Source organism: Gymnoscopelus braueri (assembly GCF_963280865.1).
Source record: "Gymnoscopelus braueri genome assembly, chromosome: 15".
NCBI classification, from domain to species: Eukaryota; Metazoa; Chordata; class Actinopteri; order Myctophiformes; family Myctophidae; genus Gymnoscopelus; species Gymnoscopelus braueri.
Genome location: NC_137620.1, coordinates 11,819,170 through 11,834,979, shown reverse-complemented (window position 1 = coordinate 11,834,979; position 15,810 = coordinate 11,819,170). Strand labels below are relative to the sequence as shown.

The following is a 15,810-nucleotide window of genomic DNA, read 5'->3' as shown; positions in this document are numbered from 1 at the left end:
TGTTCCTAGCTCCGGGGTGAGTTTTCCTTTTTGAGTTGGGGTGAGTTGGTTTTGGAGTGAGTCTTCTTGTATTCCATCTGCATTCACATATAATACAAACTTTGTGCTACATGTACTATTCTCATGTCTTACTAAATAAGTACATCAATCAATCAATCATGGCAAGCTAACAAAACGCGTTGTCATGGTGACAAATATGATCATCTGCATTCACATCACTTGATTATATAAACTTTGTGCTACATCATGGTCCATGATGTAGCACAAAGTTTGTATTATATGTGAATGCAGATGCATCATAGATATTTGTAACCATGACGACGCGTTTTGTTAACTTGCCATGTCCTCTTATTATAAGCTATAGCTTGGGCTTGTTTTTCGGTGAAGTTGCTTATAAATTACTGGTAGCTGTGGGTTGAAGGGTTTTGGGCTTGTTTCTAAAGTGTAGTTGTTTATTTGGGCGTTTCTAAAGTGTTTGTTAACTTGCCATGTCCGCTTATTATAAGGTACCTTGGGCTTGTTTTTTGTTGAAGTTGCTTATAAATTACTGGTAGCTGCTGCGGGCAGCGGGTTTGGGCTTGTTTCTAAAATGTAGTTGCTTTGGGCTTGTTTCTAAAGTGTAGTTGCAATTACTTGGGCCCCCGTATCAGATTTGTGTTGTTAAAACATGTTTCGCAAAAATATCCAATGCTTATTTCTCTCGCAAAATCTGGCAACACTGCTACAGGAGGAGGAGCTATCCTGGACAGAACAGTTATTAAAAGAAGACAGACTTTAATGTTAACCAGTTGATCATCAAGGCGTTTATTCTTCATTAAAGAAACAACTGAAAGGAATCACTGGAAGTTGTGTTTGGTTGTTGTTGTTTTTCAACTACATGGACGTGGATTCAACCTGGGGTTTTATTACACAGAAGTTTAATAAAGTCTCGTTCCTTTGTCTGCTGCTTCTGACGCTCGTTCAAGGTAATTTACTCACTGATCACTGTAACTATTATTATTATAGTCTCATTTATTTACATTAGTCTCTTAGAAGTAGATGCTGTCCTTTTGAACAGGACATGCATGCGTCCTGTTGTGTAAAAAGTACTCAAAATGTTCACTTAGGTAAAAGTATCAATACTGCAATGTGGAAATACTCAAAAATGTAGGCTACTTGAGTAAAAGTACAAAGGTATTGGTATTGTCAAAGTAATTTTGAAATGTAGTGAACATTTGTGAAGAACTGCTAGTTAATGTAATTATGTCTGAGTGGAATACACTCCTCTCATTCTTTAGTATTTGCTATATCTGTTGTAGACTCCTTGGCTCCTGAACATTTGCATTTCTTTTGTTACTATGCTAGTTTGTGGTTGGGTTGCAGGAGAAAAGGTGTTGGCTAGGTATGTCTGTATACAGAAGGGGTTTCCTTTGATGAGTGGGGTATTTAAGCCTGAGGCAGTCAGTATGTCCTTTGAGTTCATACTGCTGGCTGTTCCATACATTTCTTGTCCTGCTGAATTGTAAGTTTGAGGCTCCTTTTTGATATCAGAAATATATCACCAATTCTTCTAAAACTGTGAATTTGTCTGTGCCTTATTTTGTCTATTCTGTTTGACTGAGTTCCCATTCAGATTCTGCCTAGACAGTATCAAAATGTACTTAATGTACCAAAAGTAGAAGGTACTCATTATGCAGAATGTCCCATTTCACAAGTTTTCAAATGTATAAAAATCTTTTGAAAATAGCAGAGCTTGTAGATCTGCTATTTTCAAATGGCTGAACTGTATATAGGGCTGAAGTGGGTAATGTATGTTTTGTAATTATATAATAATCAAAATATACAAAGCAACTAGTAACTAAAGTTTTTATATAAATGTAATAGAGTAAAAGAAAAGTATAATATTTGGATCTTAGATGCAGTGGAGGAGAAGACTGAAAATCGAGTAGCCTACTCCAGTAAAGTAAAAATATTTCAAAATTGTACTTAAGTACAGTACTTGAGTAAATCTACAAAATGTACAACATTATAATTGTAATGTAGTTAGTTTCCCATGTGTGTCACATATTCTAAGTCATTGATTTAGGTCCAGTAACGAGTCTAACGACATTAAAAACTTTACGACTTTCAACGTGTTGTTTTGTTTTGCCGTTTCTATGACGACGCTTAAACATAACATCTGCCTCCCTCTGGTGGAATAACTGTACTGCTAACCCCCCAAAAAATGAAATAATCTTAGATACTTGGGTAGTACTATCAGTGTCAGTGGTGGAAAAAGTACTCACACTTTTTTACTTAAGTAAAAGTATCAATTCTGCAATGTCGTAATAATACTCTGTTACAAGTAATAGTATGAAATTCAATATTTACTTGAGTAAAAGTACAAACGTATTGTTATCAAAAATGTACTTAAAGTACCAAAAGTAGAAAGTACTCATTATGCAGAATGTCCCATTTCACAAGTTTTCAAATGTATAAAATGTAGCAATCTTTTGAAGCGACGCATTGTGTGCTTGTATATTGGCTATTTTCAAATGGCTGAAATGTATAGGGCTGAAGTGGTTAATGTATGTTTTGTTATAATAATCAAAATTAGGGGTGTAACGATACATTTTAACAATGATTCGACACGTATCACGATACATGAACGATACAGGACAGGTTAATTTAGAACGATACAATTCGATTCAATGATATAAAATCGATTTATTTAACTATTTATTTACCCAAAAATTCTGTGTGAAAAATAAATACCTGGATACTGGATATAAACCCCTCTTTCTCTTTTTTCTTCTTAAAAGTACTTAGTATTGATAAAATTGATTATTTGCATTGCAAAACGATTCGATACGATTATTTGCATTGCAAAATGATTCGATACAATACAAAGTCAAACGATACGATATTTTACTGTTTGTATATCGATATAGTAGATCGTTGAAAATTCAAAACGATTTTTCGATGCAGTTACTATATCGTTACGCCTCTAATCAAAATCCACAAAGTAACTAGTAACTCAAGTTTTCAAATAATTGTAGTGGAGTAAAAGTACACATAATATTTCCATAACATTGAGTGCGCTGGGGAGCTTCGGCCAAGACAATACCAATTTCCACGCAAGCCCTTTGCAGCCGAATACTGTGCCCCAACCTGGTGTAGTTGCCATCAACACCGCTCTCCGGATTATATCCGGGTGCCTGAAGCCCACCCCTGTGTGCCACCTGCCTGTCCTTGCGGGAATTTCCCCGGCCGGCCTCCGGCGAGAGCCTGCTTTACCTTCAACCTGGCAAGGAAAGCCCAGATACATGACTGGCATATCCTGAGGGTAAATGAGGGGTGATACACTGCCTCGTTTTCTCATATTCTCTTTTTCTCCTCTTTGTTATCCTTTTAGCCTAAATGTTATTTAGGCTTTAAGTATTCAATCAACCAATCAAAATAAAAAACTATGCTTTCCACAGGTACTGGTGCGAGGTTAGTCCTGTCTAAAATAAACGACAACAAGACTGACTTTGTTCATCAACAGGAGAACATTGAATACTTTGTCATGGTCACCACCACCAACATTCTTTTGAACGTAAACAATATCTCTGTACACATACAGCAGGGGTGGTGTAACTTTGATGATGGAGAGGGACACTATATTTCCACACTCACTCCAGAGGGCCACATTGCATATTGTTGCTGTCGGGCAGAAACCTCTTATCTCCATATTTAGTAACTTTTTTCGTAAATTAATCTCGTACTCCGCCATTCTATGTCACACAAAAGTAACAAAAATAGCTGATCTACAAGCTCAAAATGCGTCGCATTGCGATGCGTTTTGAGCTTGTAGATCTGCAATTTGTTCTACTTTTGGAATTGGAAATCCGGATTCTTTTTTGGTATTTTTGAATTAGAATCCTGAAAAGTAACATTTGATTTCAAATGCATTTAGTTACACTTAAGTTAACTTTATGAACTTAAATACAAATACATTAAATACAAGTCATTAAACTAATAATATAGACGGGTCATGATTGCATGTTTGGGATTGTAACAGCTGAAATAAATATCTCTGTGTTCCGATACAAACCTGCGGGGCCGCATTAAGTGAAGGTGAGAGCTGCATGTGGCCCCCGGGCCGCCAGTTGCCCATGTATGACATACAGTATGTGTACAATTGTCCATGACTTCACTCATGTGCAATTAGGTTCAAGGTTCAAGTTTTATTAATGTCCCAGAAGAGTAATTGGGTTTACAGCCAGAGTAGTGGTTTAAAATATACAGACAGTACAGGACAACAGCAGACATGAAACACCATAGCATAAAAACATTGATCCGGGCGCATCTAGTGCAATCATCATCGTCGTCACAGTAAAGTGCAAGAGATAAAGAGATAAAGTGCTTGTTTTCATCACCATCATTATCATCATCACAAGAGAAAAAAAGGGAATTTATAGTGCCGGCATAAAGTGCTTGATCCATCGTCATCATCATCATCATCACAGTAAAGTGCAAGAGATAAAGAGATAAAGTGCTTTTTCATCATCATCATCATCATCATCACAATAAAGTGCAAAGAGATAAGATTTAAAAAAAGGGCTAAATTCAGAATATAAGGTGCCTGCATAAAGTGCTTGTTTCTTATTCACCATCACCATCAGTCACATTATCCTCTATCGGTCCCTAGCAACATTGTTTGCCCGAATTGAGGCAGGAACAAATGAGTGCTTGTATCTATTGTTTTTGATACTAGGGGCACTCAGACGTCGGCCAGATGGCAACAGCCTATATTCTGGCTCGAGTGGGTGTGCACTATCTTCTCGAATGGACCTGGTCTTCAAGAGCAGTTGTCTCTTATAGAAGGGGTCGAGGCTCTCCAGTTGGATGCCAGTGATTTTGGAGGCAGTTTTCACTATCCTTCCTAAAGAATTTTTATCCTTAATGGCGAGGTTACCATACCAACAGATGATGGAGAAGGAGATAACAGAGTGTACATAGGCACTGTAGAACAATTTCATCAAGTCTCTGTCAACATTAAATCTGGCTAGTTTCCTTAGGCAGAAAAGGCGTTGCTGTCCCTTCTTACACAGCATGTCAGTATTTACATCAAATTTCAGTTTGTTGTCAATAATCGTGCCCAGGTATTTGTAACTGGGTACGATTTCCACCGGCTGGCCACAGATATCAGTGTTCTGGGTGGGATGGGGACCACGTCTGAAGTCAATACAGAGCTCTTTTGTTTTTGAGATGTTCAGTTCAAGGAACGCGTCACTACAGCAGGACAAGAAGTCCTCTGTGACCTGACCATGTCCGACCTCGTCATTGTCTAGAAGGCTGACAATGACTGAGTCATCTGCGTATTTAATGATAAAGCGGTTGTCGTGATTACTGCGACAGTCATCCGTGTACAAAATAAACAAGAAAGCGGAAAGAACACAGCCCTGTGGCGAACCAGTGGAAGTGGACAAAAGGCTAGACATTGTGTCATTCACCCTTACACATTGGGATCCGATATATATGTAATAAACCAATTGTAAGCATCATAGTATGTCATCATTAATAATACAGAGCCTTCTCGCTACACCAGATTACATAATTAATAGCCAGTGTGGTGGGTGAATGTACCTGTTCTACAGTAGGAATTATTACTCATGGTAAATTATTATTATTCTTTCTCCACTCAGGGCAATCTCTTGTGGCTGGTCCGTCCCGGCCAATCGTGGCTGTGATCGGTGATGACATCGTCCTGCCTTGCTACCTGGTGCCTCCGCGTGACGTAGCGGACCTGACGGTGGAGTGGTCCCGACCCGACCTGAAGGCCAACCCCAACCCCAAGGACGGCCTGAACCGAAAGTATGTCTACCTGTACAGAGACGGCAGGGAGATGACCGCCATGAAGAACCCTTTGTACTTTGGGAGGACCGTGCTCCCCAGAGACGGACTGACGAACGGCAACGTGTCGCTGAAACTGACCAACGTGACGTTCTCTGACAACGGCAGCTACCGATGTTTCATCCCCAAGTTAAACAGTCAAATGAAGGAGCATGTCATACGTATCGTTGTTGTTGGTAAGTCTGGCAGGACACTCAAACCTGCATGTATTATTAACCACATGAACCCTAGCGTCCCTATTCTGGTGTTTGGCAAAAATAGCAGATCTACAAACTCGCAACGTGTTTCAAGTTGTAAGCTTGTAGATTTGGGGCCCTATTTTCGCCAGTTTTCAAATAGCCTAGGTATAAAATAGGGCTAAAGTGGTTAATGTATGTTTTATAATGTAATATATTTATATGTGCAAAGTAACTAGTAACTAAAGTTTTCAAATAATTGTAGTGAAGTAAAAGTACAATATTTGCCTCTAAGATGTCGTGGAGTAGAATTAAAGTATAGACAATTGGAAATACTCTGGTAAAGTAAAAGTACCTCAAAGTACCCAAGTACAATACTTGAGTAAATGTACTTTGTTACTTTACACCACTGCATAACAATAGGCTTGGAATTGTAAACCATAATCATCCTCATCAACATGCAACCGATTTTGTCCAACCTGTCTCCATAGTCACCACCTGGTTGTGTGAATGCGTTGTCTGCAACATGCAGTAGAAATAGTCTCAAAGTAACGAGGCAGACAACCAACCATTTTCTGGGTTTCAATAATCATCAGACGTGTGTGTTTCTGCTCATTAGAGTCTACAGTTAATTACTGTTTACATACTGTAATACACACTAGCGTTGCCAGATGGGCAACACTAGTGTGTCGTACACAGCCAAAAAAGAGAAATCACACGTGTAAATATATAATTTCACAAAAAATATTTAGTGTAAGAAACAATCTTGTTTGAGACTCCTACGTTACAAAACACATCACATATGCTGTGTGGAAGCAGGCAACTTCCTGGACACAAATAAAAGCCTGAAACTGGACTGGAATGATGCAACCAGTGTTTATAATGCTTCCAATTACAGATCTAGGGTCAGATTTCCTGACTTCCTCACTTATTTTGAAAAGCCAAACTGGATCCCGAACCAGCAGCCAGGGAATCTATTAAATTCATGCACTTTTTTTGTGATATGGCGAAATTATCATACATATGGGCATTTTGGGAATTATAGAGGGTAAAATTATCGTACAAATACGATAATTATCGTACATCTGGCAACACTGATACACACCCTGTCATAATATCCACAGAGTAGAGTGTTCTTTGTCATGTAGTATTTATTTCAGAAGGCCATAAACAACTATTAGATCTAAGATACAATGATGACATGATGACAAGTTGTTGTGGGACAGCGCTTCTTATTTCAGCAGTTTTTATTTCAGTCCCACGTAACAAAAAAGAATATACCTCTTTAGTTTTTTAACAAAACCCTGTTTTGTGTTCAGAAGCAGAACCAACCACCACATCCAACAACATGAGGACAGAGGCACCACGATCAACACTGATTCCACATCACAATAACACTGGCCTGCAAGGTAACAACATGTTCCACTACTCAGTTAACTATTTATTGTACCTATGATATTATTATTAGACAATAAACGAATAATAGTAATTCTACTATTATTCAACTAAATGGGTTTTTAACCCATTAAGACCGGGAACGCATCAGTGACATTTTGAGTTTTTTATCTCCATATTTAGTAACTTTTTTCGTAAATTAATCTCGTACTCCGCCATTCTATGTCACACAAAAGTAACAAAAATAGCTGATCTACAAGCTCAAAACGCGTCGCATTTAAAAAAAATAGCAGATCTACAAGCTCATAGCGCGGCACTCCCGCGCTATGAGCTTGTAGATCTGCTATTTTTGAGTATATATGTATATATATATATATATATATATGTGTGTATATATATATATGCATATACTGTATGGGTATATGTGTATGTATATGTGTATATGTATGTATGTGTGTATATGTATATATATGTGTGTGTGTGTGTGTGTGTGTGTGTGTGTGTGTGTTTTTTTACTCCGATTTGTGCTTCTGGGGGTCCCTTGAACAACATATTTTGGGATGGGGGTCCGCGGCCAAATACATATCATTTTGGGGGCCCGGCCTTGACATGAAAAAGTTAGAGAACCGCTGATTATAGCAATATATTCAAAGATTTGCACACATTTTCATAGTGCGGCACTCAGTGCCATGCTATGAGCTTGTATATGGTTAAAATTAAAAAAAGGTGGTTTAAGTGGTTAAAATCTTAATGGGTTATGGGAGTTTTCATATTGGTTTATCATGCTTTTCACCAAACGTGAGTCTCCTGCTACTAGTCACATTTCACTTTCTTAACACACTAAGACCGGTCATTTTAGATTTTAACCACTTTAACCATTATCGTATACTTTGAGTGCCGCGCTATGAGCTTGTAGATCTGCTATTCTTTTGAAAGAATCATGAAAATTTGTGCAAATCTTTGAATATATATATTCTTTAAGCGAACATTTGTAACTCAAATCTTTGCTTCTGGGGGATTCTACAAATGTCTTCTAAATCCTAACAGTTAAAAAAAAAAATATGTTGCTATAATCAGTGGTTCTCAAACCTTTCCATGTCAAGGACCACCCAAAATGATATGTATTTGACCGTGGACCCACATCTCAAAATATGTTGTTCCAGGGCCCCCCAGAAGCACAGATCGTACAAAAAACAAGCTTTTAAACATATATACAGTATATGCATTCAAAGATTTGCACACATTTTCCACGATTAAAAAAAAAATAGCAGATCTACAAGCGCTATGAGCTTATAGATCTGCTATTTTTGAATAGCCAACTAAATCTTAAAATGACACAGATGCGTTCCCGGTCTTAATGGGTTAACCACTTAACCAACAGCAACCCTTTTCAGGGGGGAACATTAGCCAATAATAGCCGACCTACAAGCTCACAACACGTTCCAAAGCATTGCAAAGTGTTGCGTTGTTAGCTTGTAGATCGTCTATTTCCGTCAAAGAGATTTGGGGTAGATAGAAAAAGGAAGCACCGATTACAACTCAGGTGTAGAGGGTCTAAGTGATTAAAACTCTGTCAAATAACAACAAAAGAAGAATGGCCTCATCTTGTTTCTCTGTTGTTTCTCGTCTTTCTGACAGAGAGTTAATTTATAATATACTAGTAGGTTGCAACAAAGAAGGGGGATGAATGCCAAACTCAATTAAAACTGACATGTATTCAAATTAATTCTGGTTTGGTTCAGTCATGCATGAATGTTTATGGACGCACACACACACACACACACACACACACACACACACACACACACACACACACACACACACACACACACACACACACACACACACACACACACACACACACACAACACATATGAAACGGTTTTGATACTTCAAGCCATGCTGTTATTTAGTCACAGTATTTGTCAGTATATTAAACAACGTATTATTCATAATATTACTTCATCCTCATCAATTGTTTTGTTTTTTGCTCCATTAGCTAACAATTGTCAGGGAACAGAACAGGATGCTGGAGTCAAGTTCCAAGCAGACAGATGCAGAGTTGGAAGAAAACCATGTGACCTCATCATCAGTGGATAGTACATGTTGATGGAAATGAGACACTAGTGCTTCCCATCAAGGCATACTTGTGAATCCCAGTTAGACGGTTCCATGAAGACACGCGTCAGTGACTTGCACTGGAGGCAGAGCTTGAAAAGGGAGACGTTCGATTCTACTGGCCAACACGGTATCACTGACTTCCTTAAGAACAGCAGTAACACTCATCTGAACTCGTGATTGGAGCTCAAACTAAAGTGTTAAAGAAAGAAACACAGTAGAATGTAGATGACCTCTGTCTATCGTGCTGAGCTTTGCAACAGATTCAATTAAATTAAATTAAATTTTATTAAAGTGTCAAATCACAACAAGTTGTCTCAAGACACTTTACATGTAGAGAAGAGACCCGACAATCCCACCCTGAGCAAGCAATTTTGCGACAGTGGCAACGAAAAACTCCCTCTTAACTGGAAAAAACGTCAGGCAGACCCTAGGCTCTAGGGTGGCGGCCTTCTGCCTCGACCGTGTCGGGGGAAAGAAGAGAGAGAGAGGGAGAGGGAGAGACAGAGACAGAAAGAGATACAGTACAAGTAGTAACAATAACAATAGTAGCAAATATAATAGTGTAAGATAGGGTCCCCGGGTATAGAATTAGTGGCAGGCCTTACTAGAGCGTGAATCCGTACAGGGTTAATTACGATTGTACCAATGGGACACAAACCCACACAACCAAAAGGGGACTGCAGGGGTAGAGGAGTTCTGCTCCTTGGACAGTGTAACTGAAATGACCTGCTTAGAAGATTAGACCGTTCCTCACCAAGGAGTCTGTCCATCACCTTATCCAGGCCACAGTCTCAGCCTTGACCTTTGCGTCCAAAAGATAAATAAAATCCATCTTTTCAGATCAACATCGCCCCCCCGCCCACTTCGCCTCATCGCCAGTAGTTGCCGGCTCTCATAGACATATAATGCACTTCCGGAGAATACTATCCTGAATCGCCCGCTGTTAAAATGCACCGTTACAGCATGCTCACTGAAACCCCATCCAAATTATCCAGAATGCCACAGCATGCTTGGTCTTCATTGGCTGCTGGTTGCTGCCAGTTGCTGCCAGTGGTAACTACAAGTAACTAAGTACATGCACTCAAGTACTGTACTTAATTTGTAGGTATTTTCACTTTACTGGAGTATTTCCAATTTTTTGTACTTTTACTTCTACTCCACTACATCTGAGAGGCAAATATTGTACTTTTACTCCACTACAATTATTTACTAGTTACTTTGTAGATTTGGATTATTATTACAAAATATACATTACCCACTTCAGCCGTATATACATTTTGGCCATTTGCCATCTTGTGTCGCATCGCGACACATTGTGAGCTTGTAGATCTGCTATTTTCAAAAGATTTTTTATACATTTTATACATTTGAAAACGGGACATTCTGCATTATGAGTACTTTCTACTTTTGGTACTTTAAGTACATTTTGATACTAATACTTTTGTAGTTTTACTCAATTCTGGACTTTTACTTGTAACAGAGTTCTTCTACATTGCAGTATTGATACTTTTCCACCACTAGTTGCTGGCCACAGTACAAAACACTGATGTTGACCCTACCTTAAAGACATGAACTTACTTAGATCAGCTAACACAGGAAACCTGTTTGAATTAACCTTCACCCTGGACAATGCTCCACACATCCTAGACTCTTCTCCTGGCTCCCACATTGTGGAGTAAACTCCCCATTACAGTCTGAACTGCAGACCCACTCCCCATGTTCCCCAGATTTCTTTTGTTTGTTTGTTTGACTATAAATGTTAAGAATGCTATTTACATACAATGTTTTTTAGACAGATGCTAGGTTTGATGTTTACCTAGAATCCTAGTTTCTCTGTAGCACTTTGTTCTCTTTGCACTACATATGTGACTGTTTACACAATTATTTGTTGACTAGGGTTCATACCATTTACTCTAAGTCTGCTAAGAGCCTACATTATAATTTGTACAAAGGTCATCATTGCCTTATCTGCTAACTAAGCAATCACTGAGAACATGGGGCTTTCATTTTTTAAATGATTCCCCCCCAGGAGATGTTTACTGAGCAGACGGGTGGGTCCATGAGCTGCCAAAACAAAATCAGCAATGCACTTCTATTAGATGAAATGATTCAAAGAAAATGTTCAAACTTCAATGTTTATTATGTGCACTAAACTTAACGTCATAGTTAACTCACTTCTTTAATGGAATAACAGAATATTCTGGTCCAGGATTGTAGAGAAGAAGATTTAAATTGTTGTTTCAAAACTTGCTAGCAGAGCATGTTTAGGCTCATGCTAAGAATTGTGACCAGATTTTTGCAACAGTACTGTGTTATTTATTTATCATCGTTATTTCAATACACCCATGGCAGCTACTGTACTGGTGACTGGGTCACAAAGGTTTAAATACATATGGGACGGGAGATCAGGTATCCTGGGGCACTCCATTACCTGAATTTAATTTTGCAATACGACTACTGCAAACATTTTTATTTTAATTTTCAGTTTATAATTATGCTAAGGGAAAAATGTACATCGAGGCCAACTTAGAATATAATATAATTATGAACCATAAGCCCGATGACAGAGAGAACTGAAGCACTTGTCAAGTGTAAGTAAGTAGCCATGGGAAATAACTGAGCCGCCACATGGCTCTAGTATCTGTAGCTTAATATACAAGTAGACTGCATGGACGTATGTCACAGGGACTTACTCCAAATCCAACTTTTGATGCTGAAAGCCAAGCAGGGAGGCATTGGGCACTATTTTTGAAGTCTTTGGTATCTACAGGGATTGAACCCCGACCTCAAAATCTCAGGGCAGACTCTCTAACCACAAGGCCGCCAAGCTGTTCTTGTCAGTAGTACAACCATTTAAACTATCTGTGAAGTGTTGTCAAGTTAGCTAGATAATTAAAAAATAAAAATAATATAAAATGTTACTAGCAATCATCAACTTACATAAAACAAAAAACAACAACAAAAATTGTAAACCTAATATTCATGTTTTTTTTCCCACAATTATCTCTGGCTTTGTGAAAACCAAGTCACTTCTACACACTATGCTACTAGCCTGCTGCAACCCTCCTGATTTCGTGTATAAAGGGGCGTGTGTATAGAGCCGGCGAGAGACGGCGCCTGATCCCATTGGTTCACCGATCTGTCCGTCAACCCCCGCTCCGTTAACACAACATTACGAGCGACGCCCACTGCACTCTGGTTGGTTGGGAAATGAAACACTTCCTCATACCCAGTACAGGCTATAGTTGGGCCAGGCTTTTATTTTTTAGCAAAACTAAGCAATAAAAGCCTGGAGATCGAGGCTACTATGCTACTAACACCCCAAGTATAGGACTATCCTACATCCTTCAAGGGATAGGTCACCCCCAAAATGACCTTTTTCCTATTGATTAGTCACCCCATGCAGACTTGAATTCATGGATATTTTTTCGTTTTTGTCACATTCCTAAGCCAATAATTTGATGACAGGCAGTGGTTCCGGTAGGAGACACAAAGAGTCTCCTTTGTATCTTCTACCAGAACCGCTGCCTACCTATCCACTGGTCATCAAATGAATGCCTTTTGAATGCACACAAAACAAAAAAAAATCATGAATTCAAGTCTCCATGGGGTGACTAATCAATAGAAAATAAGTATTTATTGGGGTGAACTATCTCTTTAAACGCATGCACATCTATGCATACATCACAAAATTATAGTTGTCCCATAACACTACAAATAATATTATAAATTGCCCATACAGTTATTCAAGGAATAGTTACAGTAGATGTTTGATGTTTTCCCTACAACTCAGTGACTGAATTTCTCATTGTCTTTTTCACTTTATTTTTTATAAAGTGCTTATTTAGTGGCAGTGATATCTATCATAAGTTGTTTACTTTTTTACTTTCATACTCATGAGCAATGTTATTAACATGTCACCTGAATAAAAGTGTTTTAAGCATCTGATGCTGTTGGCATGTTCTCCATGTTATTTAACTGTATCAGTGTTATACATTGCTTTTTCTACTCAAATGTTTTACTTTAGTAAAAGTATCAATACTGCAATATAGAAATACTCTGTTACAAGTAAGGGTCCAGAATTCAAAATGCACTTGAGTAAAAGTACAAAAGTATTGGTATCAAAATGTACATAAGTACCAAAAGTAAAAGTACTAAAATGTTTAAAAATAGCAGATCTACAAGCTCACAACACGTTGCATCGCGGCGCGTTGTGAGCTTGTAGATCTGCTATTTTCAAATAGCCTATGTATAAGGGGGGTGGAGTGGTTAATGTATGTTTTATGATATAATAGTTGATAATTGCAAAGTAACTAGTAACTAAAGTTTTCAAATAATTGTAGTGGAGTAAAGTAATGAAAATTGGAAATACTCCAGTAAAGTAAAAATACCTCAAAATTGTACTTAAGTACAGTACTTGAGTAAATGTACTTAGTTACTTTACACGTTATCAAGAAGACTCACTCCAAAACCAACTCACCCCATTGCTAGGAAAACTCACTCTGGAAAACTCACCCCACAGGGTAGGAAAACTCACCCCCAAGATTTTGGGGGGTAGGAAAACTCACCCCAGGACCTGAGAAAACTCATTCCGGAAAACTCACCCCAATGGTTTTTAACTTTGTGGAAAACTCACCCCAATGGTTTTTAACTTTGTGAGCTTTCCATTTTCACAGAATGCTTTCATAATGTGATGGTGAAAAATGGTTTTAAAAAAAAGAAAAAAGAAAAAATCTTTCTTTGAAGGTATAGAATTACCAAATTATGTTGTTCAATTATATTTAGCTAATTAAAGTGCTTTAAATACAAGGTAGATTTCATCAGAAAAGTGAACATTCCAATGTCAAATTATGTTGTTCAATTACATTTAGCTAATTAAAGTGCTTTAAATACAAGGTAGATTTCATCAGAAAAGTGAACATTCCAATGTGTTTATAATCAATGTGTTTATAATGCAAACAAATACTAACTTAACAAAGAAAAATGAAGAAAAACTCCAGTGAAGGTAAAACACAGGTATAATGTTTTGTTTTCTGTGTGAACACATTTGTGAGAAAAGCTTTTGGTAAGCATTATTGAACTTTAGTTACTATTAGATATACATTTCACTATTGTAAGCATTATTGAACTTTAGTTACTATTAGATATACATTTCACTATTGTAAAACATGCATTAAACACTTTTCCCTATTTTTACCTAGGATCAGGGGCGGCTGGTATCAATGGGCTAGTGGGGCTAAGCCCCCCCTATATATATATAAAAAAAAAAAAAAAAAGTTTTAATTCTTTTTAATTTTATTTTTTAATTTTTAATTTTAATTGTCTTTATTATTAAAATGTTATTAAATGTTATTACATGTTATATTTTTTTTTAGAATAGATTATTTTACATGCTGGTGGAACCTAGAGCAGCAACAGCATCAAATAGTTACAAGGAAAACACTAAATATGTCAAAATGGGCTTTTAGCCCAAATCAGCTTCCATTGGCTTTCATTGAGTTGAGTGATTGACAGCTGACATGACACGCCTGCTTGATTTACTCACCATTGGGCCTAACTTTTCTTAGCCCCCAAGCTCCGCCCTCACTGGCTTTTGACCAATGAAGGTGTACCTGCGTTTTCTGTGCTTTGTTCTGGGAACAACATGTGTGTGTGTGTGTGTGTGTGTGTGTGTGTGTGTGTGTGTGTGTGTGTGTGTGTGTGTGTGTGTGTGTGAGAGAGAGAAAGAGAGAGAGAGAGAAAGAGAATTCAACTGCCCCTAGCGATCTAACGGTAAGGCTGGCGGACATGACAGTGGATGTGTTGGGTGCAGCTCAAAGTGAACTTTACTCAGGTATCTAGTTTGTTGCCGTACGACCTTCCTAGACCGAGTTATTAAAGAAAAACGGGCGACAATGGCCAAAACTCAATCGAAAATCCGCGATCGAAAATCGGCAAAAGTGGCCGTTTTCAAGATGTTTTGGCCATTATCTCTGGAACGGAAGGTCCAATCTGATCAGTTCAAAGCTTGTTTAATGCGTGACTTTGAGGATATTAAGCTCCTAGCGACACCTTTACAGGGTTTTGGGGTTTTTGGGCCTAAAAGCAGTGGTGGAAAAAGTACTCAAATTCTTTACTTAAGTAAAAGTACCAATACTGCAATATAAAAATACTCTGTTACAAGTAAAAGTCCAGAATAAAAAATTTACTTGAGTAAAAGTACAACAGTATTGGCATCAAAATGTACTTAAAGTACCAAAAGTAAAAGTACTAAATATTTGAA

The 15,810-nt window shown here is 37.9% G+C and overlaps 1 protein-coding gene across 1 annotated transcript; it reads left to right on the top strand.

Moving 5' to 3' along the window:
- Positions 1–600: 600 nt before the first annotated feature.
- On the top strand, positions 601–10,824 carry LOC308101925 (myelin-oligodendrocyte glycoprotein-like). The gene is made up of 4 exons (XM_080451474.1): positions 601–965; positions 5,649–6,032; positions 7,352–7,441; positions 9,427–10,824. The coding sequence occupies exons 1-4, from the start codon at positions 878–880 to the stop codon at positions 9,525–9,527; spliced, it is 663 nt and encodes a 220-aa protein (XP_080307600.1). The 5' UTR covers positions 601–877; the 3' UTR covers positions 9,528–10,824.
- The last annotated feature ends 4,986 nt before the right edge of the window (positions 10,825–15,810 follow it).

Coding starts and splice junctions, on each gene's coding strand:
- LOC308101925 (XM_080451474.1), top strand. CDS start 878: ATGGACGTGGATTCAACCTGGGGTTTTATTACACAGAAGTTTAATAAA. Junction 966..5,648: donor GCTTCTGACGCTCGTTCAAG/GTAATTTACTCA, acceptor TTCTCCACTCAG/GGCAATCTCTTGTGGCTGGT. Junction 6,033..7,351: donor CATACGTATCGTTGTTGTTG/GTAAGTCTGGCA, acceptor TTTTGTGTTCAG/AAGCAGAACCAACCACCACA.